The sequence below is a fragment of the Mus caroli genome, unplaced genomic scaffold, assembly GCF_978045245.1.
Source record: "Mus caroli unplaced genomic scaffold, Mus_caroli_1 scaffold_8, whole genome shotgun sequence".
In the NCBI taxonomy this organism is placed as follows: domain Eukaryota; kingdom Metazoa; phylum Chordata; class Mammalia; order Rodentia; family Muridae; genus Mus; species Mus caroli.
The window spans coordinates 117,413,161-117,438,997 of record NW_028227263.1 but is presented as its reverse complement, the minus strand read 5'-3'; the positions used below and the strand labels follow the sequence as shown (position 1 = coordinate 117,438,997).

General features: G+C 43.5%; 1 protein-coding gene across 1 annotated transcript; it reads left to right on the top strand.

Annotated features, from left to right (window-relative positions):
- LOC110298478 (uncharacterized) lies at positions 1-20,297 on the top strand. Its single transcript, XM_021167765.3, has 5 exons — positions 1-77; positions 5,272-5,324; positions 5,828-5,954; positions 8,400-8,498; positions 16,211-20,297. The coding sequence occupies exons 2-5, from the start codon at positions 5,292-5,294 to the stop codon at positions 18,055-18,057; spliced, it is 2,106 nt and encodes a 701-aa protein (XP_021023424.2). The 5' UTR covers positions 1-77; positions 5,272-5,291; the 3' UTR covers positions 18,058-20,297.
- The last annotated feature ends 5,540 nt before the right edge of the window (positions 20,298-25,837 follow it).

Below are 25,837 nucleotides of genomic sequence, written 5' to 3'. Positions count from 1 at the left end.
CCTGGCGGCGCTATCTCGGACGGTCGGGTCTTTCTGGTCTGAGTAGGGAATTGCTTTGTGTCTTCGGTCTCTGCAGAGTAAGGCCGGGAGTCCGGGTGTGGGTGTGGACGGTGGGGTGGATGGATGTTGATGCGTGTGTGAGTGTTTAGGGACCGTGCTGTGTGTGCGCGCGCGTCTCTGCATACGCACCTTGAGCTATTTGCATTATCACTGTGCTTGTCGCTTTCTGCTCGAGTCCCTCTCGTGGCCACCGAGGCAGAAGCAGAGGACCAAGCTTCACTAAGGAGAGGTGAGGGCGGAGTCTGAAGGGAAGCTTTCCCCGAGGTTCAGATTGAGCTTTGTGACGAGCATTTGAGGCCGAAAGTGCCTCCGAGGGTGGCCTAATGGCCATTTCTCAGAGCTCTAGCCGTGTGAGTGTCGAGGGAAGTGAGGGGAAATGCTCACTGGGGATGCTCTCAGATGTAATCTAGGTTTACTCAGATGTAATCTAGGCTTACTCAGGCTCCCTGCGCAGGCCATTATTCAAAAGGAGGGCATGAGATCATTGTTGCTACCCACCGAAGGCTCAAGGGCGAGTTTGCGCTTTCTCTCTGTGCGAGAAATGAGGATTTTATGTTTAGAATATGGAATTGTCAGTAAATGAAGAAGAAACGTGTAAATTGATACCGCCACCATTGTGTCCCTTACATTGTCCCTCCCCTTTCCAGTTAGTATTCACATTATCGTTTCAATGACCCATGACATCGGCTGTCTACAATCACTCCCCCCACCTCACCGACCGTGTTATAGATAAGAACCGACAGAGGTTAACAAAAGGGCTTTCAAACTCCGATGTACTAAATCGATTTCTATTTGGATGGTGTCGCACGTCGGATGGCCTTAGATCTTACAGGTTTTCATTTCAAAGCAGCGGAAGAGTGGAGGTTTTTGTTTACTTGTAGATTTTGAGATTGGGAAAGTGGTAGCGTTCTCTCCCCCTCCCTCCCCTCCCCTCCACTTCATCTGGGTTGGAGTCTTGGTTCTGTCCCCTCAGGCTCTCCAGGCCTGTCTTGAACCTTAGGATGCCTGTGGTGAAGCCTGTTAGCGCAGTGCCGCCATATCCTAAGGGCCTGGTGTGCTTTAGTTGTTCTCTGCGAGGCCATCTTGGGTTCATTCCCCTCAGGGTTCTGCAGGACAAGGGAGTGTGAGAAACAATGCGCTTGCTGGTGGATGTTTAAGAAAGTGACTCAAAAAGAAAAGCTAGGCTTTGTGGGGTACATTTTAATCTCACTCGAGAGGCAGAAAGAAGCAGGAAGAGCAATGTGAATTCTGTAGCAGCTTGATCCACATAACAAGTTTCAGTCTAGCTGGCCTACACAGTGAGAACCTGTTTCAAAAACAAGAAAAGGAAAAGGAATATACTAACCATAGAGCAGAGTGTTTTTCCAAGTGTTGCGATGAACGGTTTGTATTGTGTCCATCTGTGACGTGTTTATGTCCTTTGGGATGACTTAATCTGACTCCCATTTTTGTAGTGAGTACACTTAATGTCCACCCTCTCCGTCTTTTCAAAACCATCCATCGCAGTCCAAGCTTCATGACACATCTCTGAGCTTCTGTTGGGTAGCTGGAATTCTGTAGCCCTCGATCATCATCCTCCCATCTCTCTCCCTTATGGATCTGCGTCTCCCACTCCTGACGCCTCCGCCACTCAGACCCCAGTAACCGGCACCTTACTGTTCCTAGGAGAAAACAGCTTCAAGATTCTACATGACTGAGACCATGGGGATCCGTCTTTGTTTAAAAATGAAGTATTTTGTCTTCAAAGTTATATATGTTGGGTTATGTGTCCATGACCACAGGTGCCTCCGGAAACCAGAGCTATAGGCTCCCCTGCAGCTTGGGTTCCAGGCATTGTAGCTGTCAGGAGACTGAACTCTGTCCTCTGGAAAAGCCATAGCGGCTCTCAGCCCCTGAGCCATCCCCAGCCCCAGCGCTTGCCTTCCTCTTTAGCGTATTGCACGTGTTATTCTCCGTGTGCATCCATATTGTAGTAAATGATTCACTGTGCGTGAGCCCCATCCTCCATGTGCGTGGTCCATTCGACTGCTGGTGGGGTCGAGTATCACTGCTATGGAAATGATGCTGGAAGAGAGGTGGGAGTGTAGATGTCTCTTGCAGATGCTGATTTTATTTCCCTTGTGTGTATCCCCTCAGCAGTGGGATCCATGGATCAGTGTGAGGTCTGTCTGTAATTGAGAATGTGCCACGTTGTTTTCTGCAATGACTGCTAAGTGACATTTCCTACATAATGTTCTTTTTCTTCTATATTCTCTACGTTATGTTTTGTTTTCTGATAATGGTCAGTGTTTTTAAAAAGATTCATATTCTCTCGCTCTCTCGCTCTCTCGCTCTCTCTCTCTCCTCTCTCTCTCTCTCTCTCTCTCTCTCTTCCTGAGGGTTGTACCTACATAACCTATGGCTCCTGGTGTATACCTGGTCTTGTAGGTGATCCGAAGAGTGTGTCAAATCCCTTGAAATTGGAGTTAGAACTGGTTGTGAGCCACCCTGTGGGTGCTGGGAACCCTGGCCTCTGCCAGAGCAACAAGCATTCTAAACAAACCTCTTTGCCAAGTCTCTGGGCTGCTGGTAACTGACACTCTTAATGGGCTTGAGGTGGCCTCTCTTTGTGATTTTAATGACTCTCATTCTGATGCTAATTTTTCATATAACTATTAATAGGCCATATTGATGTTCCGTTTGGGGAAGTGTCTATTTCCAGCATGCCTGTTCCTTAACCAGGAAGTTTCCTTGTCTCTGAGTTGTCTGCATTCCCGATGAAGCTGCTGTGCAGGAGTTTAGCTGTCCCCTCCTAGTCAGGTGCAGTTTGCAGTTATTCTCTCCCTGTCTCTAGATTATCCTGCTTCCCTGTTGATTGTTACCTTGGCGGTGTAAAGGTTTTTAGTTTGATACAAATGGTCGTATTTGTCCATTTTGCTTCTGTTGCTTGTGTTTTTAGAGTAATGCCCAATATGTCCACTGTCCTGGAGGCTTCCCTGTATATTTCTTCCTTAGTAGTGTCAGTTCGTAAATTTTTATCTGTTTTGGGTTGACTTTTGCATGTGGAGTGACTGAAGGTCTAGTGTCATTCTCATGAATGTTAATATTGACTTTTTGCCAGCTCTTCTGATTATAGATGCTGCCTTGGAACTCATGTAGACCAGGTTGGCTGAGGACTTTGAACAAGCTTCCTGTCTCTGCCTCCCCAGAGCTGGAATGATAGACCTCTGCCATCCATATCCAGCAAGACTTCCTGTACTGTTAGCAATGGTTTTTGGGATCACAAACTTTGTGAAGCATCGGCAGTTACAAGTGTCACAAGGTCACAGACTAACTATCAAAATGTGGGCAGGGAGATGGCTGTGAGTTTCCCTAATTCTTCTCAAATGATTTATGATTGACAGTAAGAAATGAGGAAACTTTCTCAAAAGGGTCACCGGATGTGACAGGAATAGATGTTGTGGAAAGTCTCAGGTATTTTAGGCTCATTTGACCTAAATGGTAGAGAAAGAGCTGTATTTATTGTGAGGATGCATTAAAAAATCCTTAACGTAAAGAAATGTAGCTTAAACAGAAGGGGAACGGTAGCAGAGCCATCGTGTCAGCATGAATTCCAGTGGCAGCACCTAGGTTTTAAAGTAGTCTTTTCTCAGTGGTTTTTTTTGACATTTTATGGGCTTGTTCTTTTGACAGATTCTTAGAATCTTTCCATAACTTAGTTTCAAGACATTCTTGACAAACCAGGAAGTCTCATGGCTGAATGTTGCTTAGTGATAAGTCTTTCAAGACAACTTATCAGATACTCTGATATTCAGAAATTGACCTGCTAAAAGTGCCGTTGTGTGACAATAAAGAGCTTCAAGGAAGCTGGCAGCGTTCAGTCCATGGGAGGCTGATTCACTGCTGCTGAGAAGGCTAAATTCATCCTGCAGTGTCTCTATTCTTTGATAACTCCACCCATACGACTCAGAACACAAAGAGGTGCACTTCTTGCAGGCATGGAACTGCGCAGTCCCAGCCCTCCTATGGCAAGATGGGGGTGGAGACAAGAGAATCCCTGGCAGGCTGGCTAGCCTGCTGTACACAAAGGGAAGGAAGGATAAAGATAGAAGGAAAATTTGTGTGTGAATATTGTGGGAATATAAAATGTAAAATTTCATAAGATTATTAGATGTGTATTGAGATTGGGCATGGAGATGCATGGCTGTTGTGGAGTTCAGGGCCAGCCTGATACATACAAGATTCTGTTTCAAAAATAGAACTAAACAAACAACCCCACAGTGGATTGCACCAAGGCTTAGACGTGTTGGCTGGAGCACTGGGTCCCCATTTGGTGATGGCTGCTCCCTGGTGCAGCATCTTAGGGAGGTCTGAGGGTTGTGTGTGCTCCTCAGAGCTTGTGTGTAGAAGGTCAGTGCTGCTGAGTGTAGTGTAGAGCACAAGATAGTCCTCACACAGCCCAAGACAGAACAGTTGTGTCAGCCGGGCTGAGGTTGAGAAACTCAGTTCTAAGATCAAAAGACCTAGGATACCCCTAAAGAATTTAAAATTATTTTGTGCAAAATATCTCATAATATGGAAAGAGGGAAACATACTTACCTCCTGTGACAGAATATTTTACAGCTAATTATCTTCATAAAGGATAATGGATTAATTGAGACAACATTAGTGTTATCAGAGATGATTGAAGGTTCTCAGGAAAGTGTTCCATGGTGCAGAGTCCCATTTACTAACAGTGGGCACAGAATGCTGGACCCTGCCTGAGCACTGCAGCTGCAGCCCCTCCGGCCTCGCTGTGCTTCAGCCCTGAGTTTACACAGGAGGGGCCACCTGGATGCTGTGAGCCCCTGTGAGCCTTGATAGGTGAGGTTCCAGTAGGAAGATCTGAGATTTGCTCACAGTAGGAGGAGCGGCCCAGGTGCAGGGCGAGCTGGATCTCAGGGTGGAAGATGGGATCCCTTCTGCTGGCCTCTTCTGGAGGAAGTTCAAGGCAGACATGTTTGTGCCCTGCACTCCCACACTGCCCCCTTGGCAGTGGGTTAGGAGGTGATCGGCTTTGTGTAGACTCCTGTGTGCTTCCAATTTGTGTGTGGGAGGCTGTGAGCGGTGGGAGGGGAGAGAGTGAGTGGGGAGGCTTGAGAAATAATTGTAGTCGATGACATCACAGTGACAGAAGTCAGCCTGGGAACATCAAGTCACAATGCAGTGAATGGCTTTCTTTTTGTCCTCCAGGAAAGGAAGCCTGAAGAAGAATGGCCAGCTCTAATAGTCAGGACGTGGTCTGTGTAAGTTGACATTTTTCTCTTTGACATACGGTGACTTCAGGTTAGGTGACTCCTGCCCTCTTTCCCTCTTGAAGCTTCCCAAGGATCCTGAATCCCCCAGCCCAGTCTGCCCCTTTCCAGTGAGGGCTGGCAGGTCTGAGCACTTCCTGTCTGTGCCTCTTCCCAGCTGGCACTGGGGTTGTCTTTGAATGCATTCCTCCACATGTGCTCTCTGCTTGGTCTGTGCTCAGGGAGGACTGTCCCTGCAGTGGAGGTGTCAGTCCCACAGGGAAACAGTGGGTATATAGCCTTCTGTGGGTATATAGCCTGAGGGATGTGGGTGGAGTGGAGAGGCACAGTTATTGGCTGTGTAGGTCGGCACAGCCTTCATTTATGGGGGGCTCGTGCAGTTAGGTGCCTTGAGCATTTCCTTATGGCTCCCTTCCCACACTTGAGTCCTTTCCCTCTGGTTTTCCATCTTGAAAGCTTCCCCAGTTTCACTCTCCTTGTGTTTGCTCTTTCAGGGGTCAGTGACATTTAGGGATGTCGCTGTTGACTTCTCTAAGGAGGAGTGGGCCTGCCTGGATGCTACTCAAAAGGTCTTATACAGGGACATAATGTTGGAGACCTACAGCAACCTGGTCGCAGTGGGTAAGCTTGTGGCCCATGAATGGGGGACCCTCTACACTGTGGGCTTTCTTCATGTGAATTAAAAGTCATGGCTGTCTTTTAATGTTTAATTGAAGTTGGGTTTGGTGTCCCATGCCTGTCATTCCTTCACCCAGACGGCTGATGTGAGAAGATTGCTGTGAGCTCCAGGTCACTCAGATACACAGTGAGTTCCAGGCTAGCCTAGTCTACATGCTGAGTCCCTGTTTCAAACAAAACAAACTATCTAAATGAAATAAGTAAGTAAATATATCAATAAATATAATTGTGGGCTAGAGAGATAACTTGGTGATTAAGAGAACTGATTGCTGCAGTGGGTTCAATTTCCACTGTAGTACAAACAATTTAAGCTAATCCGTTACTAGCTTACAAATAAAGGAGACTTAGTCTATGGTTATTTTATTTGGCTTTGACAATTACTGGGGGTCACCTCTAATCTTCTCTTCTAATCGCAGGCCTGGCTCCCTCCCCAGTGGTGTAACCCCAGACATTTGCTGTTTCTCCTGGCTGTGTGCTCATGGTTCCTCTCCCCTCATGGTAGCTTCTTCCTCCACTCCCGTTCCTCCCCCCCCTACCCCCCACGCTTCCTCCAATCAGGTCACTCCAAGCCCACCTACCTCTCATCCCTCCAGTATTGACTGTAGCCAGTTTTATTTAACCGATAGTTTTAAGTCAAGAAACAAGGTTGGTACTACAAATGCTACAAATGCGTATGAACAAGAGGCCTAGACCTTTGAGTGACATTGGGGTATAGAATTTAGCATTACATACATAGTAGAAAACTAAACCTCGATATTCCACCACCACAAGATTTCCCAAAACCGTCTCTCCCTCCGGTTCCAGCAGTTCGGATACATGCCCTTGTGTGGACTCCCTGGGCATGGGTGTGGTGCTCAGTCATGCATGCAGGCGGATGCACACAAATGCACTTTAGTCAGTAGACTATTAAAAAGAGCGAGCTGAGCTCCTCCTCCGTACCAAAGGAAGAATATGAGATCTGCTGGGTTGAAATAGGACTTCACAAAGCACCTGCTTGCCCACCCCTTGGTGGCTCTCTCAGGGAGCTCCAGGTTCAGTGAGAGACCCTGCACATACCTACACAAACCCTCATGGACACATAGATGCGTTGTACAAGCATACATACACAACTAGTAAAAGACACGATATACTTAATAGTAAATCAATAGAATTAATTTTAAAACCAGAACTGGACATATTCTATTTCCCTAAATGAATACTTTTCACCTGCTTTTAGTGGAAGTTTCAGGCTGTGACTTTGTCTATTTCATTAAACTAATCTGTAAGAGTGAAGTACCAATGTGAAAGAGTCAGCGATAATCGTGAAAACAGGTTTTATGGTTCAGGATGTAGTTGAGTTGTTTTTGTACTAAAATAAATGGAAATAAAATATAATAATCATTTTTGTGTTACTATAGGTCAGACTGTGCAAAGTATTTGAATATAGTGTGTCATCTTAGCACCAACCCCATCCAATAGATAATAAGTCACTAAGTTATCATTATCATTATCATTATTATTGTCTACACTGGGTTTTTATTTGTAGCACAAGACATTTGTCTGCTTCTTCCCGAAGTGCTGAGGTTAAAGGCACGCGCCACCGCAGCCCAGCATTGGTGCTGAGGTCAGAGGCACATGCGCCACCACGGCCCAGCATTGTTGTTACTATTATTACCGATATTTGGTTTTAGTACGACCAGGTCTTATGTAATGCAGGGTGGCTTTGAACTTGCTATGAAACTAAAGGCAGCATTGCACTGCTCATCTGCCTGCTTCTACTCCTCAGGCCTGGTGATTTCAAGGGTGTGCCACCATGCCCAATTCGTAGATATGAAAAATGGGCATAGAATCTTACGGGTCTCGCCTAAATGAATGTCATTCTTAGTGAGCTGCAGCGCCGAGGTCTGCACTAGGCGGTATAGGCTACGGATTCATGTTCTCACCACTCAGTCATACGTTCCTATCTCCATTTGAAGCTTGAAACCTTTTCCCGAAGCATCTGGTTTCTTCCTTACCCAGGTTGCTTTTCCTCCTCTCTTGAAGTCTTTCCGCGGTGTTATTTTAGCTCTTGGAATTTTTTCTCTGTTTTTTGAGACAAGGATCTTGTTCTGGAGCCCAGACCTGGCTGGCTCATCCTCCCACCTCCTGGGCTTGTTGGCTGATGCACCATGCCAAGCTGTATAGACCTTTATAATGAGTCAGTCTGTACTTTTAAGAATGTATGGCAGGGCATGGTGGCACACACCTCTAATTCCAGCATATGGGGAGGCAAAGGCAGGCAGATCAAGTCAGTTCAAGGGCAGCCTGGTTTATGTATCACATTCTATGGTATTCTGGCATAATTTGAGATACCGAGTCTCAGAATAGCTAACAGTCTATACTATGATTCATTTCTTTCTTTCTTTTAAGTGGGACGTTGCATTTCCAAGCCAGATCTGATCGTCTTACTAGAGCAGGAGAAAGAGCCCTGGATGGCTGTGAATGAAGAAACAGGCAGGCCGAGCTCAGGTGAGTAAGAGTGAGGTGAGCCTGCAGCCCTGCCAGGTACAGATGTGGTCAGAGAAGCTCCACAGAGCTGGCACTGGATGTGGCAAACTTCCTTCAAAGCCCCAGGGCCTGTGGGAAACAAGCCTGAGGCCTCAAAGGAAGTCAGAGTCACAGAGAAACTATCAGATGGGCTTCTGTTTCACGAATCACTTTACGTTCTTATTTTCTTCCCGTGGAGCAGGTGCCCTCTTTCTATAATTTTTTTAAAGTATTTTATTATTGATTATGTGTGTGAGTGAGTATGGATAGAGTAGGCAACCTTGTCCTGTTCCAGATTTTAATGGGACTGCTTTCAGTTTCTCTCCATTTAAACGGATGCTGGCTATGGCCTTGCAGTACGCTCCCTTTATCATGCTGGTGTATGTCCCTGCGATCCCTAATCACTGCAGAACTTTTATCAGGAAGTGGTGTTAAATGTTATAAATTGGTCTTTCCCACACTTAATGAGTTGATTCTGTGGCTAATGTCTTTAAGTTTGTTTATGTGGCGGATTGCACTTATCAATTTATGTATTGAATACGTTTATAGATACACACATATTGTACCATCCTTGCATCTCTTCTTGGTCATGGTGGACCATCTCTTTCATGTGTTCTTGCATTTAGTTTGCAAGTATTTTATTGGAAACGTTTGTATTTAAGTTCATCAGGGGAATGACACATAGTTCTCTTTGTTGGGTCTCTATGTTGCCTGGAGAACAGAGTTGGGTAATGTCCTTCTGTTTCTATGTTGAGAAATAGTTTGAGGAGTATTGGCATGATTCTTCCTTGGACGTCTGGTAGAATTCTGTGTTAAAACAAGGACTTTTTTGGGGGGATGGGCAGGAGACCTTGAATTATTGATTGTATTTCTGTAGGAGTTACAGCTTTGTTTAAATTGCTTCTCTGCTCTTGATTTAACTCTGGTAAGTGGTATGTGTCACAAAAATTATGACTTCCTTTTAATTTTCCAATTTTGTAGAGTACAGGCTCTTAAGGTACGTCCTTATGATTCTCTGGGTTTCCTCTTCGTCTGTCTTAGATAGGGTTTTACTACTGTGAAGAGACACCACGACCATGGCAGGTTTTATAAAGGGAAATATTTAATTGCTGCTGGCTTAGAGTTTTGAGATTTAGTCTATTGTCGTCATTGTGGGAAACAAGGTGAGTGCTTAGGTAGATGGTGCTGGAGATGGAGCTGAGAGTTCTACATCTTGATCTTCAGGCTTCAGGAAGAGAAGTGATGAGCCACTAGGCCTGGCTTGAGCTCCTGCTGTCTCAAAGCCCACCCCCATTTGGCACTCCTCCTCCAACAAGGCCGCACCCAATGGTGCCACTTCCGATGACCAAGCATTCGAACATATCAGCCTATGGGACCTTTCCCTTTTACACCACCACATTCCACTCCTTTCCCTACCACCCCACCCCTCCACTCTTGTAGCCAGCCTTGTCATAATACATTCAGTCTAACTTCAAGATTCCCCGTAGCCAGCCGGGCGTGGTGGCGCACGCCTTTAATCCCAGCACTCGGGAGGCAGAGGCAGGTGGATTTCTGAGTTCGAGGCCAGCCTGGTCTACAAAGTGAGTTCCAGGACAGCCAGGGCTATACAGAGAAACCCTGTCTCGAAAAACCAAAAAAAAAAAAAAAAAAAAGAAAGAAAAAAGATTCCCCGTAGCCCTAACAGTCTCAGACTTGCTTAGATGTCTGAAGTTTGAAGTCTCTTCTGAGATTTATGCAATCTAATGCTAATCCCTTGTAAAATCAAAATCAAAAGGCAGATCACATACTTTCAACATATAATGTCACAGGATATACACTATGGTTCCAAAAGGAGCATTGTAAGGAAATACTGGACCAAAGAAAGACAGAAAATCAGTTGGGCTAACTCCAAACTCTCCATCTCCAAATCTGATGTCAAAGCACTGTTCAGCTCTCCAACTCTTGGTCTTCGTTGACTGCAACACATTTTTTCTCTTGGTCTGGTTACACTCTCTGTTATCGGATCTCCTTGACAGGTATCCCACTGCTCTGGCATCTCCAACATTTTGGAGCTTCCAGAGGCAAGCCAAGCTTCACCTCCACAGCTTCACACAGTGGCTTCTCTAGGCCTCCATGCAGGGACACCAGTGACACATGTCTGGCCTCCATGGCTTTCTTTAGTTGTGGAGGGAGATCCTATAACCCTTTCTATTCTTGACTCTAAAGCCAGAGCCAAGTAGCCGAAGCTGCCAAGTTCTCCTGCTTGCTGCGGCTGGAACAAACGCTTCCTCATTCAGTTACATCTCATCAGCTTTTTTTGTTTTCAGTGGTTTTCTTCATTGTCTAAGCTTGGCTGTCCTGGAACTCCCTCTGTAGACCAGGCTGCTTTTGAAATCAGAGATTTGCCTGCCTCTGCCTCTGAAGTGCTGGAATTACAGGTGTGCACCACCACTTCTAGCTCTGAGCATTCCTTTAATTCCTTTTTACACGGTGGAGGCTCAGCTGAGTAATATCTTGTCCTAAGGCCGCCATTCCCTTTATTCCCTCTAACATCAGACTTTTCCTTGTTTTCTTTATCTCCTTGAACACAGGATTAAGCTCCACTCCACTTCCTGGCGCCCCTTTTCTCCTTGAACTGCACATTTTCTATTTTCCCTTGTTCAGATGGCTCCTTGTCATTATAGATCAGCATAAATGTGAGCATTAATAACCACATGGCAGTCAATATGAGGTTCTTTTGAGATTTCCTCTTCCAATGCCGTTAATCCAAAACACATTTTAGCCTCAGGAATATTTTTTCAGACAAGAGCAAAGTCACATTCTTCATGAAAATATCTCAAGACCAGTCTCTAGGATACATACTAACAGTCTCTCTGAAACCTTGTGAGTTGGCCCTCAGCATTTCAGATTACCCTCAGAACCACTGACTCCCATGTTCCTGCTAGGATGGTCCATTAAGTGCCACTGAAAGCATTCAACTGCCTGTCTTTCTTTCTTTCTTTCTTTCTTTCTTTCTTTCTTTCTTTCTTTCTTTCTTTCTTTCTTTCTTTCTTTCTTTCTTCCTCTTTCTCTCTCTCTCCCTCCCTTTCTTTCTTTTTATAAAATTTTATTTATTTTATTTATATGAGTACAGCATAGCTGTCTTCAGACACACACAAATCATCTCCCATTACAGATGATTTTGACCCACCATGTGGTTGCTGGGAATTGAACTCAGGACCTCTGGAAGAGCAATCCGAGCTCTTAACTGCTGAGCCATCTCACCAGCCCCTCAGCTGCTCTTTCTAATCTCAAGTCCCAAGATCCACCTTTCTTTAAACAAAAACTTGGTCTGGCCTATGATAGCAATACCCCAGTGCCTGGTTACAGCTTCTCTTTTAATTAGAGTTTTATTGCTGGGAAGAGATGCCATGACCTTGGCAACCCTTATAAAGGAAAACGTTTAAGTGAGGCTGGTTTACAGTTTAGAAGTTTAGGCCATTATTACCATGGCAGGAAGTGTGGCAGTGTGCAGGCAGATGTGGGGCTGGAGGAACTGAGAGTTCTACATCTTGATTCAAAGGCAGCAGGAAGAAAACTGGAGAGCCTCTAGGCCTGGCTTGGGCTTCTGAGACCTCACAGCCTACACCCATTGACACTTCTCCTTCAACAAGGCCACACTTCCTAACAGTGCCAACCCCTCTGACCAGCATTCAAACATCCAAGTCTGTGGGGGCGATTTCTATTCAGATCACTATAATGGCTCCTGTTAGGTCTTTCTTTCACCTCTAATTTTTCTTCTTTTGTATTGTCTTTCTTTCCCTTTTCCTTTGACTGAGGTTTTGATATTCACACTGATTTTCTTGGTTTGCTTGCTTGTTTGTTTGTTTGTTTTTGAGACAGGGTTTCTCTGTGTAGCCCTGGCTGTCCTGGAACTCACTCTGTAGACCAGGCTGGCCTCGAACTCAGAAATCCGCCTGCCTCTGCCTCCCAAGTGCTGGGAGCCACCATGCCCGGCAATTACCTTATTGTTAATATTAAGGTGTACTTCTTAGATATGGCCAAAAAAAATGGATCTTGTTTTTGCATTCATTCTGTTAGTTTGTGTCTTTTTACTGGAGAATTGAGGCCATTGATGTTGAGAGAGATAAATGTGTTTGTTGATATCTGTTATTTTGTGGTGGTGGGGTGTGTGTTTCCTCTCTTTTGATTTGCGGGGTTGGGACTATTCCTTGCATTTTCTTGGGCATGGCTAATCTCTTTAGGTTGGGGTTTTCGTTCTTGTGCTTTCTTTAGAGCTAGATTTGTAGATGGGTATTGTTTAAATTTGGTTTTATCATAGTATGTGTTATTTTCTTCATCTCTGGTGATTGAAAGTTTTGCTGATTATGGTGGTTTAGGCTGGTATCTTTAGTCTCTGTTCAATCTCTTCTGGCTTTCAGAGTCTCTATTGAGAAGCCAGGTGTTATTCTGATATGTTTTTGTTTATGTATTACTTGGTTTGTTTCCTTTGCAGGCTTTAATCTGGCCTGTATATTTAGTGTTTTGATTATTATGTGCTGGTGGTTGGGGGCAGATTTTCTTTTATATTCCAGTATATTTGATGTTCTGTATGCTTCTTGTACCTTGATAGTCTAGTCATCTCTTTCTTTAGGGGAATTTTCTACTATGATTTTGTTGAAAACATTTTCTGTGCCTTTGATCTTCTTTTATTCTTATTCTTAGATTTGGTCATTACGTCCCAGATTTTCTGGATTTGTGTGTGTGTGTGCTGGAATGTTTTTAGCATTAATATTTTCTTTCATGAAGGTATCCATTTCTCCTATGGTCTTCAATGCTTGAGACTCTCTTTTCGATCTCATATTCTGTTGGTGAGGCTTGCCTCTGAGGATCCTGTTTGAGGTTCCATTTCTCTTAAATTTTTCATTTTCAGATTTCCCTCTTTTTTTTTTTTGGATATATTTCCACTTTGAGTTCCTGAAGTATTTTGTTTTCTTTCATAGTTTGTTTATATTTTCATAGATTCCTCTAAGGGATTTATTTCCTCTTTGATAATCTCTACCATATTTATAGTGACTAATTTCATGTCCCTTCTTTGTGCTTCAGCTGGGCTGCAGTACTCAGGGCCTGCGTGGTGCGGTTGCTGAGCTCAGGTGCACACACACTGTTCTGTGCTTTTACACTGACAAATAGGCATTTGGATTTGGGACAGTTTTAGGTGCCGACGTCTGGTCTTGGTTTTGTTGGGTGAGTGTTTTGTTTCTTGGTTTCTGTAGGTTCTTTTTATATATATATATATATTTTTTTAATTAGGTATTTTCCTCATTTACATTTCCAATGCTACCCTAAAATCCCCAATACACTCCCCCCCCCCCCCACTCCCCTACCCACCCACTCCCACTTCTTGGCCCTGGCGTTCCCCTGTACTGGGGCATATAAAGTTTGCAAGTCCAATGGACCTCTCTTTCCAGTGATGGCCGACTAGGCCATCTTTTGATACATATGCAGCTAGAGTCAAGAGCTCTGGGGTACTGGTTAGTTCATAATGTTGTTCCACCTATAGGGTTGCAGATCCCTTTAGCTCCTTGGGTACTTTCTCTAGCTCCTCCATTGGGGGCCCTGTGATCCATCCAATAGCTGACTGTGAGCATCCACTTATGTGTTTGCTAGGCCCCGGCTTCTGTAGGTTCTTAGGAGAGTGTGGTGACTGTGTGTGGCCCAGTAAAAAGTTCTTGTGGGGTCCTGATAGGTGTGGCCACCTATCAGGGGGGTTCTAGGTAAAATGTGTTTCTCAGTATTGGGAGCTGATACTTAGGGATGGGGTGGGATAGGTGGGTGGTTTGAGGGGGGTGCACAGTAGGGAGGAAAGCAGGTCTTCCTCTAGGGTCTGCTTAGTGCCCCGGGGATGGGGTAGAAAACGAGGAGAGGCTACAGCAGTGGATCTGCTACAGAGCTGGGGATGAGTGTGGGGATTGGGTTTGGAGGACCAGAGGGAGAGGTGAGGATCTGCAGTTAGCCTCCCTCTTTCACCAAGGCAGAGTGTCCTTCATGTCTGTTGGAGTTGGGGGCTGGGATAAAGCAGTGAGAAGAGAGAAGGCAGTTTTATTGATTCTTTATTTGTTGTTGTTGTTTCTATTTTACTAGTTTGAGACCTAGTTGTCATCGTGTGACATACTAGTGATGAGGGCATGGGTGAATGGCAGGCCCAAGTAGGTGGTCGCTGCAGAGCTAAGGAGGAGAGGAGGGTACATAAAGATCTGCAGTTGGCCTGCCTGCTTCCCTTGGCTGGATAGCCCTAGTCTTCTTCAAAAGTCCAGTGGATTCTCTCCTGTTTCTTTCTATTTCCTTCTTAGCTTGTTTTTGTTTTTCTTAGACATGAGTCTCACTATCTAGTGCAAGCTAGCCTGGAATCCATGACCCAGTTACCTCTGGCTCCTTGTCGTTAGTATCACAATTGTGTACCATTACCACAGATTTCTACCCCTTTCCTTTTTAAGAATTCCAAGCCCAGCCAGGAATTGGTGGAGAATGCTTTTAATCCCAGTACTTGAAAGGAAGAGTCAGGTGAATCTCTGTGTTCGAGGCCACCCTGGTCTACAAAGCAAGTTCTGGGACAGTCCAGGCTGTACAGAGGAACCCTGACTAGAAAAATCAAAAATAAAGTAAAATAAAATCCAAAACCAGGCCAGTTTTCTTAGAGAATGACAGATATTTTATATTCATGTTGTATAGTTTTTTTCTCTTCATTTTGTTTGTTATGGCATTTGAATCCACCGTGAAAGGCTAAAGACTGACTGAATTCAAAGTTAGATTAAATGAATTTATTTGTACTGCTAGCAGAAGGAAGACAGCCTAAGAGCCAGAGGGTGTGTCCAGTGGAAGAGGTGGTAAGGTGGGGTCTTACTCATCAGGAAGGTGGGCATTACAACTCTTCATCCGTCCACATCTGGGCAGCTGTTTGACTTCCCTCAGTTGTTCCTTCTTTTCTGCTGTGGAATAAAACATTCTTACACAGACATCAACGAGTTCTTTTTGTCTTTTGGTTTTGTTGTTTCTTCTTCCTTCCTTCCTTCCTTCCTTCCTTCCTTCCTTCCTTCCTTTTTTTTTTTTTTTTGAAGAGATAAGCAGGTTTCACAGATGCACAGGCAGTGTTAACACCTCACAGCCCATTATCCTATTCTTATTCATTTGCAGGCCACTAGGATCGCCGTTTGCTGTATGCTCTGTATGCTCTTCCAGAGCAAAAGGTTATCAGTCACTAAGGGAGTCCTGGTTGCATATTAAGTTTCCTTAGCCATCACAGGAGACCTATGTACATTATTACTCGGTTCTGACCACTCCGATTACTGGACAGGCAGCAAAATCAATGCCATCAGGTTAGGACCGGCTGTCATGTCCCCACAGGTTCAAAAAGAACTTCACTGAAGGGTGTGACAGATACATATTTATGTGGTATAGATATTCTCCATGATCTGGTTCAGAAACCTTCACTAACTTGTACGGATTTCTTGTCGTATGCAAAGAAGCACATAAGATTATTACAGTTTAGTTCATTATAATCCCATTAAGCAAACATGACTTCCCATTCCCAAATTGTTTTATTGTCTTCTGTAAACTTCCTTTATTGCTGCTCTCCTTGTTCCTATTCAGCTTCTCTGAAAATACTTCAGTCTGGTCATTCGTTTAATGGAATTTGTATTACAGGAAAATAAAGTATTCTTGCTTTCTCCTTTCAGGTTTGGAAGCTGAAAATAGATCTCCAAAGAATCATGTTTCTAATAAAAAGTTACCCAAACAAACCATACAGCAATTAAGTAAAACTTCGGACGTCCAGGGCATCAGTGTTAGTAGTAATGGCCCTGGCTATAGTGTAATCAAGGAGCCACAGAATTATCGAGAAGGAGATGCTAATCGAAATATTACTAACAAGAAAGAAATGTCTACTTACACTAGCAAGACTCTTGCTCACAATAAGGAAAAACCGTATAAATGTAAAGACTGTGGGAAGTGCTTTGGTTGTAAGTCAAATCTTCATCAGCATGAGAGTATCCACACTGGAGAGAAGCCCTATGAATGTAAGGACTGTGGGAAGACCTTCAGACTCCCTCAGATGCTTTCAAGACATCAGAAGTCTCACAGTGATGAGAGACCTTTTGAATGTAATATATGTGGAAAGTCTTTTCATCTTCCTACCCTGCTTCAGTACCATAAAAATATTCATACAGGCTTAAAACCGTTTGAATGTGAGGAATGTGGGAAGTCCTTCAACCGCATCTCCACCCTTTTTCAGCATAGGACTATTCATGCTGGTATGAAACCATATAAATGTAATGTGTGTGGGAAAGCCTTTAATCGTCGCTCAAACCTCCTGCAACATCAGAAAATTCATTCTGAGGACAGACCTTTCCATTGTAAGGTGTGTGGAAAGGCCTTCACTGTTCTGGCACAGCTTACTCGGCACGAGAACATTCACACTGAAGACAAATCGTTTGAATGTAAGCAGTGTGGTAAGATATTTAGTAATGGCTCTTACCTCTTACGACACTACGATACTCACACCAATGAGAAACCCTTTGAGTGTAATGTATGCGGCAAGGCTTTTAGGCTTCATCTATACCTTAATGAGCATCAGAAAACTCACACTGATGAGAAACCTTTCAAGTGTAAGCTCTGTGAGTCAGCCTTCAGACGTAAGTACCAGCTCAGTGAACATCAGAGAATCCATACCGATGTGAAACCCTATCAGTGCAAGGATTGTGGGAAGTTCTTTCGTCGACGATCAAATTTTACTGAGCATCAGAGTATTCACACTGGAAAGAAGCCCTTCGAGTGTAAGGACTGTGGGAAGGTCTTTAGACTAAATATACATCTCATTCGACATCAGAGATTTCATAGTGATGAGAAACCCTTTGAATGTAAAGAATGTGGAAAGGCTTTTCATTTTTCCAGCCAGCTTAATAACCATAAAACCAGTCATACAGGTCAGACACCTTTTGAATGTAAAGAATGTGGGAAGTCTTTCAAGCGTGTCTCCAGCCTTGTGGAACATAGGATTATTCACAGTGGTGTGAAACCATATAAATGTAATGCGTGTGGAAGAGCCTTCAATCGTCGCTCAAACCTCATGCAACATGAGAAAATTCATTCTGATGAGAGACCCTTTGAGTGTAAGGACTGTGGAAAGGCCTTCACTGTTCTGGCTCAGCTCACACGGCACCAGACGATTCATAATGGAAAGAAATCATATGAATGTGAGCAGTGTGGGTCAGCCTTCAGACTCCCGTACCAACTTACTCAACATCAGAGAATTCATTATGATGTGAAGCCATTTCAGTGCAAGGAATGTGGAAAGGGCTTTGTTCGTAGTACAGGCCTTAGAATTCATGAAAGGATCCACACTGGTGAGAAGCCCTTTCAGTGTAAGGAGTGTGGAGAAGCCTTTCAGTATCATTACCAATTTCTTGGACACTTTAGAATTCATACTGGCAAGAACCCTTATGAATGTAGCGAATGTGGGAAGTACTTTACTTATGGTCGAGACCTTAAAGTACATCAAAGTATTCATAATCTTGAGAAACCGTAAGAATGTGGGAAGGCCTTCAGTTGAAAATCAAAGGTGGTTTGACATGCTAAACTTAATATATGAAGAAGAAGCCTTACAATGCTTATAAGGCATGTGGAAAGCCTTCAGTAATTCTAAGCTACTTGTATATCAGAGAATTCATACTGGTCTGAAGCCCTGCTAATATGAGAATTGTGAGAAAGTTTAGATTAAGTTCAGCCTTCTGTGCACAATCAGAGAATTCATATTGGTCTGAAACCCTATCACTGTAAAGAATGTGGAAAGACCCGCAGCTGGAGCTCAGGCCTTCAACATAAAAGTATCCATGCTGTCGTGAAACACTATGCAAGGAACGTGTAAACATTTATAGAATTCATTCTGAAAACTCATGAAGGAGTCCATATAAGTCTGAAACCATAAGGATGTGAAGAATTTTTTATTGTTAAATGATGAGCTTATACAGCATGAGAAGAGGAAGACGGATAAGACTTTATGGAAATTTTACTGAACGTCAAAGAAGTCATTGACGAACTGGGACTGAAAGGAGTCTGGGAAGAACTTTAATCTATCATAGGATTTAACCAACATCTGAGTAGTCATATACGTGTGAACCAAGAAACCCTTAGAGAATGAGAGTGGGAATTGTGTTGTTCACAGAAAATACTGCTGAGAAGGACAGAAAGAGATACTGTAGCCTTCATGCTCCTAAGTTAGCTCATCTTTAGTACTACTGTTAATTGCATAAGCTTAATTCAGCAAACACAATTCAGCTCACTTAGGAAGAACAGTTATTGAGACTATTATTATTCGAGGTACCTTGCCACCAATTACATCCCCTGGCTCCTGTGCTGTTGCACTGGATGTTTGCTTTCTTTCTGCATAGTTCATAGTGAGCACGGTACCAGCCAGACGTGTGGAAACAGGGTCATAATAGATAATAGAATCCTTGAGAGGATTTGGTTCATGTTCTGTAAAGTAGTTTCTACGGTGTTGGTGCTCTCACGGGCGTTACTGTAACGGATATGAAAGACGAGCTGTGTCGTAGATAGTTTAGAAAAGCCTCATGCAGCCCTCCAGAATTAAATTCCAATTACTTCCTTCTGGGTAAAATCTAATAGATGAACAGGTACATGAAAGCATTTTTATTCTCAATCCATTTCTTTAGCTTTCATGCAGAGATGTCTATAAACTAGCTGTTGGTGAATAAGTACTTTTAAACGGGGACAAACACATTTAACTTTGAAAAGCTAAAACCCTGTAATGTATGTTCTCTGCCCAGATATTAAGATAAAATGCATTTGTGACTCGGCAGGACAGTGCAGCCCCCTCCATCTCATGCTGCTTAGACCACTTTGGGTTTGACTAGAATTGGATTTTAGATGGAGGAGATTCTTGGAAATTTACCCGACTCTAGTCTATGAGCCAGCGGTCAGGATACTCCTGCTAATTTATTTTGGCTTCTCTTGGACTGCTTGCCTGTGCAAACTTTCCCCTTCCACTAACTGCTTACCCTGGCTTCTGTTAGACTGTCTGCTCGGGCAAATGCTCCCCCTGTAGCTGCTGAGCAAGATATCAGAATGTGGTTTTTGTTTTTAATAGCCCCTTGCTGTAAATGCTTGTGAGTGTACTTGGATCCCGAATAAATGAGTGTAGTCCCAGCCAACTGGAATAAAGACTTTCAGTTGGCTATAATTGTGTCTGACTCCATTTTCTCTGGTGGGCTCTCCATAAAACATGAACAAAAATAGTCCAATTTGAAGCCAGGTGTAAAAATACATGTGAGAAAATCTTCATACATATGTAAAAGTTGGAAGAATCAAAAACACACTTGTGTTTCATCACCTGGATTAAAAACTGTTAGTTTGCCGGGCAGTGGTGGCACACTTTAATCCCAGCACTCAGGAAGCAGAGGCAGGCAGATTTCTGAGTTCGAGGCCAGCCTGGTCTACAGAGTGAGTTCCAGGACAGCCAGGGCTACACAGAGAAACCCTGTCTCGGAAAACCAACCAACCAAACAAACAAACAAAAAGCCTGTTAGTTTACCAAGTTAACCTTGTTTTTCTGTATATATAGGTTTGGGGACTGTAGTGTTAAGAATATGTTTTAGAATCTTGAGTGTGGTAGTGCATTCCTAAAACCCAGTTCTAGGAAAACTTATGCAGAAGGATCAAGTTGGACTTTAAGTTGTGATTTTAAGTCCAACTTTGGCTGTGTAGAGATCCTTTCTCAAAAAAAAAAAAAAAAGTTGTAGATATGACTGACATTTTATCCCTTATGATATCATCCAAGATGGCATATCATTTATACCACAGATCATCCTTCCTCTTAAGGAAATGATTCAGAATTATAACTTTCAGAAATCTGTCATTGGTTTCTAAAGTGTCATTTTTACAAATGTGTGCATCCTAAGAAGAATCTAATGTAGATTTGGCCTTGCTCTTGCCTTTATTAACATTTCGGAGTTGATTGAACCCAGGGTCTTGTGTGTGGTAAGCATGAACTTAAGTCACCCGGCTGCATTCCTGCCCTTAGCCTGTGTCTTCTATCCAAGAGAAGTTAGGTTCAGATGAAACACTTGAGGTAAGAACACATTGTAGATGGCATGTTTTGTTGCCAGCGTGTCCAGAAACACTAAGGTGGCAGCTACCACATTAGGTGAGACGGTAGCTGCCAGAGGCCCCCTAAAAAGTCTAATATATATATAAAGAGACTTAACTTCCAAATATTAATAGATATGGAGACTTTAATCTTGGGTCCAATATGAATAAAAATTGAAATCAAGTTAATGAATAGCATAATGCTATCATAATTCAACGTGTTTGGTTTAACTGTTAACAATACTCAGTACAAAATTAAAACTATTCAGTGCAATCAGGAAACTAAGAGTTTTGGCTGGAACCTTGTTTTTGTTGGCACTTTAGTTCCCTTTAGTGTCAAAAGAGAAAAACCTTTCAAGAGCATAAATTTTTGCTGATGTTTTTCCACTTAGGTTTTTATAATCATTTGGATTTGGTATTTTAAAGGATTCTAAGATATTATGGTGCCATCTTGAAAATTCCCTCATTTTGTTAGTGCCTATCTTGAATGATAGCTTCATGTGTATGATCCTTTTAGGAGAGATTGCTCTGAGTCAACTTCATTATGGTGAAAAAGCCTTGTCTAGTAGAAAATTCAGTAATGGGTATATATTGAGCGTATTCTTGTTTCCACCTGTATTAAACAGGGTTCTCTTGAGTCACAGCACTTATACAATGCTTCTCTCCCCTGTATGTGTGTGTGTGTATGTGTGTGTATAACAACAACAACAAAAATAACCCAGCCAAACAAAACAAAACAAACCCCAACAACTGGAAGACATCTGTCATCCTGCAAGATACTGATGGTCTGTCTCATGCTTGTGTTACATGGAAGCACAGATGAACACATCACATGTATGTTAAGGATACTGTGTGGTCATGTGGAAAGATGGATCCATGTGTTTGTACAATGTCAGTTGTTGAAATAAGCAATAAATTTACAACCTTTTGTCTTGCTGAGTATTTTGTCAAGTAATCCCAATTTTGCTTGCTAATGGGTTGTTGACAACAATAGGTTTTAGTCCATATTTTCAATATTTTAATTGTTTGGTTTTTGGTTGTGGTTTTGTTGTTGTTGTTGTTTTTGGTTGTTTGTTTTTTGAGACAGGGTTTATCTGTCTATCCCTTGGTGTCCTGGAACTCTCTTTGTAGACCAGGGTAGCCTTGAACTCAGAGCGCTACATGCCTCTGCCTTCCGAGTGCTGAGATTAAAGGCACATGCCACCACACTTTGCCTTTTTATTCTGATCGTAATTACCAATACGAAGTCTTCCATTGCACTGTAAAGATCTATTTTTATGTATATGAGTACACTGTAGCTGTCTTCAGACACCAGAAGAGGGCATCAGATCCCATTACAGATGGTTGTGAACCACCATGTGGTTGCTGGGAATTGAACTCAAGACCTCTGGAAGAGCAGTCAGTGATCTTAACCACTGAGCCATCTCTCCAGCCCTTCCATTGCACTTTAACATGCTACACAGTAATATACAAATGTGCAGGTTACAAAATGGCTCAAAAAGGACTAAAGAAGTTTCAGGATTCAAAGAGGCTATGCCAAAGTCTAGACACAGCTGGTACAGGCCTTTGGAAGAGTCTGGAGAGACCAGAAAAAATGTTACATGCTGCAGGTGTTTTTCAGGAGCAGAGATGCCAAATGCAAGTCCAGATGGCAGGTCATCTGAGGTTAGTCTGTGGTGACTGGAGTGTCAAGGGCAGGAGGAACTGCACTCAAGGTCCAGTCTGGTTATAGAGGCAGGTGGTTTAATTGTAATTTTCTTGAGAAACTTATATGATGTGATTTCATGATGAAATTTCTTGAGAAAATTTCATGATGTGACAGTATGTCTGCCACATTTTGGTCTTGGGATGGTCTGAGGTGAGGTGGTCCCATCTTCCACAACTAGTAAGTTCATGTGTCCAACATGATTTGGTAGGTTTTCACATGTCATTACTGGTACAAATAAATTATCCACAGCCAGATGGTTGTACACTTGTGTTAGATATAGAGTCTGTTGTTTGTTTGTCTGTTTTTCTTTTTTTCATGGCACAACAGAGTAACTTCAGCCTGCTTTCTTAGATAGAGCCATTCAGTGGTAGGCATGGCCAGAAAGTTGATATTCCATAGAATTCAGAATAACCCAAAGGCAGCCCAGCTGTTCTCCATGTGTGCTCATCAGGTGTCGGGTGTGAGGAACCTCATTGCATGTCAGTGAATCTTTTGCACAAGTTATGGTACCTAGGTTTCTGTCGTAGTTAGTTACCATCCATCAAAGGGAAAACAGTCACCCTGAGTTCCCCAGTGAGTACTCAGTTCTTCAGCCCTCTCCCCACAGTCAGTACACTCTGCTTATATAGTTACAGAAGTGGTGATATTTAATAATTGGCTATGGCTATCTGGAATAGATTATTTTATTTCACTAAGGTTCTGCTGTGTGGCCCGCCAATGGGAAGTATTTTGGCAATTCTAGAGTCCTTTAAAATCACTTAGTATTTTAATCTGGGTTTAAGGCATTAAAAAGCAACAGAACGGTTTTCTAAAACTTCTGTAAGTTTAGTTGCCTTATTTTGTCAGCAGTAGCAGGGCGATACAACCCAACACCACCAGCAGACAGGGGAGTCTCTTCACCCTTTGGGACCCAGGATACAGTGCTGTTGCTTAAAAGCTCACACTGAGAAGGGCTTGGGGATACCCACTAGGATCCATATCAGCAGTGCAGCTGCTGACCAGCTAATAAAGACTTTAATATTGGCTTAAGCCCGCCTCCAAGTAGTCTCTGGTCACAACACTTCAGGAGGTTCCACTAAGATCCCTAGAGACCAAACCTCAAGACACCGGAGGCCTCGGAGGCTCTCAAGAGCAGGGAAGAGTGGCCTTGACATAGTATGCAACCTGAAGACTTTCCGGGTCCCCCAAGACTCCCCTTGATCAATCGCTGCCTAACACTCGGGAAGAGTCTGAGGCCTCTACTCCCAAAGGAAACAAATTAAAACGTTGCTTGGTCTGTCATCTCCAAATATAAGTCTGGTTAAGGCACCTTCTGAGCCGGGCGTGGTGGCGCACGCCTTTAATCCCAGCACTCGGGAAGCAGAGGCAGGCGGATTTCTGAGTTCGAGGCCAGCCTGGTCTACAAAGTGAGCTCCAGGACAGCCAGAGCTATAAAGAGAAACCCTGTCTCGAAAAACCAAAAAAAAAAAAAAAAAAAAAAAAAAAGGCACCTTCTGTTTAGGACACAAAGGAAAGGCCAGATGTGGTTAATGACCCATTGCCTTGAGCCAGTGTCTGGGATCCAAAGCTTTGAACATCCCCTAGTCTGTTCAGGCATATGGCTGTTAGGTGGCTACCGGTTGTCTTTACTTCGTGTGTTTATGTGTGAATCTCCCTATGTGTTTCTGTTAGTTCCGGAGTGATCCGACTGCTGCCTGGGAGCTACTCCCTCAGTCTCAAATGCAGGGCCACCTCGAGTCCCTTTTTAGCACAGTGACTGTGGCTGCAGCAGTGGCTGTTGCTGTTGCTATGGAGATGGACGACTGCAATGGCAGCTGTGAGCTGCTTGGCCCAAAGAAGAGTTTTGCAGATGAGAACGGGTTTGATGTCTGTTTCTTGTATGGAAAAGCTCTGGACCTTCTTTGAAATCAATTGGCCATCTTTTGGAGTCACGTGGCCCACTAATGGTCCACTCCTTCTAAAATATGCAACCCCAGCCACCTTGAACAGGTTCCCTATATTGACTAGTTGGCTTTCTCTGGTGGAAGACATTCCGCTCCCAGCCCAGGATCTGTGCTCTCCTTTTGGGGGACCCAAACACTTTAGGCTCCACCAGGTCTTCCAGAAAACAACAAAAACCAAAACCAAACCAAACCCTGTTCTCTCAGCCCTCCAGGCTCCTGGAGCACCTGCTTGTTTCTTTTCTTTACTCCTGCCCTTTGTCCTGATCAGCCCGTTTTTCTGTATGGAGACACAAAAGAGTCCCCAGGCACCTAAGTGAGTTGCACACAGGGAGGGAGGAATCGTCTCTCTTTGTTCCCTTCCTACTTGCTGTAAGCCGCCTGTGGCGCCCATTGGACAGCGAAAGGAAAACCACTCCCTCTTTCTTCTTTCATAGTTCATGTCTTCTTTTCAATCAATGACCTATGATGTGTTAGAATAACGGCTCATCAGGCCAAAGCAGTTCCACATGTAAGAGCTCTTACTGGGGACAAAGAGGGTAGAGAGAGAAAGACAAAGGGGAACAGAATAAAAGAGGTGGAAAAAAGTGGGGAAAACTCTATCTTTTATAAAGGCTGTGACTAATCTGTTTGCAAGTGAGTGTGGGAAGTGGGCTCTGGGAAGGTATGTGGTCGCCATAGCAACAGGTGACATGACACCTAGGTGCCACATCCTGAGTTTGGAGTGGATCTGCAAAACTGGTCTTGTGATGCCAACAACCTATAGAAGGATTGCTGCCAGATAGTGCAGCCAAGATAGAATGGATTTTCCCTTCTGTCCAACACTGACCAAACAGGTGATTTTCTCTAGGCCCTTTTCAGAAGGGTTAAAGACAGCTGCTAAAAAGATTGCCTTGTCACCTAGCAATCCCAGGTATGAGGAAAAAGTTTATGCAAATTAGATGAATTTCAAGGTATAAATAGGTCCCAGTTTCTGGAGGTAGCTCAAAGGTAGTCAACAACAACAACAACAACAACAACAACAACAACTGATTGAGAGAAAAGACCCTCTGCATAAACTGAAAGCCACAATCACCTTCTTTTTTTTTTTTTTTTTTTTTGGTTTTTGAGACAGGGTTTCTCTGTGTAGCCCTGGCTGTCCTGGCACTCACTTTGTAGACCAGGCTGGCCTCGAACTCAGAAATCCGCCTGCCTCTGCCTCCCGAGTGCTGGGATTAAAGGCGTGCGCCACCACGCCCGGCTCACAATCACCTTCTTGATTGACGAGACAGTTAGTTAGACTACAGATACCCAAGAAAATATTGGTGTCTTGCCCTCTGTCAGAAGAATATCTTCTAGCTGAAAGTCTTGCCTCCAATCAAAAGATACAGTTGGACTATCTTCCAGATTGACAACAAAGATTCCTGGGGGTGGCCCAACCGAATCCCTAGGACTGGCCCAACACCAAATTTAACTAACCAATTTCTACTCTCTACCAGATTAAAAAAAAAAATTACACAGTTGCCCTAGAAACAAAAGAAGGGAAATCACAGTTCATACTGCCTGGTTTAGAGAAG

Bases quoted from the DNA above. Each gene is read 5' to 3' on its own strand.
- LOC110298478 (XM_021167765.3), top strand. From the start codon at position 5,292: ATGGCCAGCTCTAATAGTCAGGACGTGGTCTGT. The intron at 5,325-5,827 runs GTAAGTTGACAT...TTGCTCTTTCAG, and splicing joins ATAGTCAGGACGTGGTCTGT to GGGTCAGTGACATTTAGGGA. The intron at 8,499-16,210 runs GTGAGTAAGAGT...TTCTCCTTTCAG, and splicing joins AACAGGCAGGCCGAGCTCAG to GTTTGGAAGCTGAAAATAGA.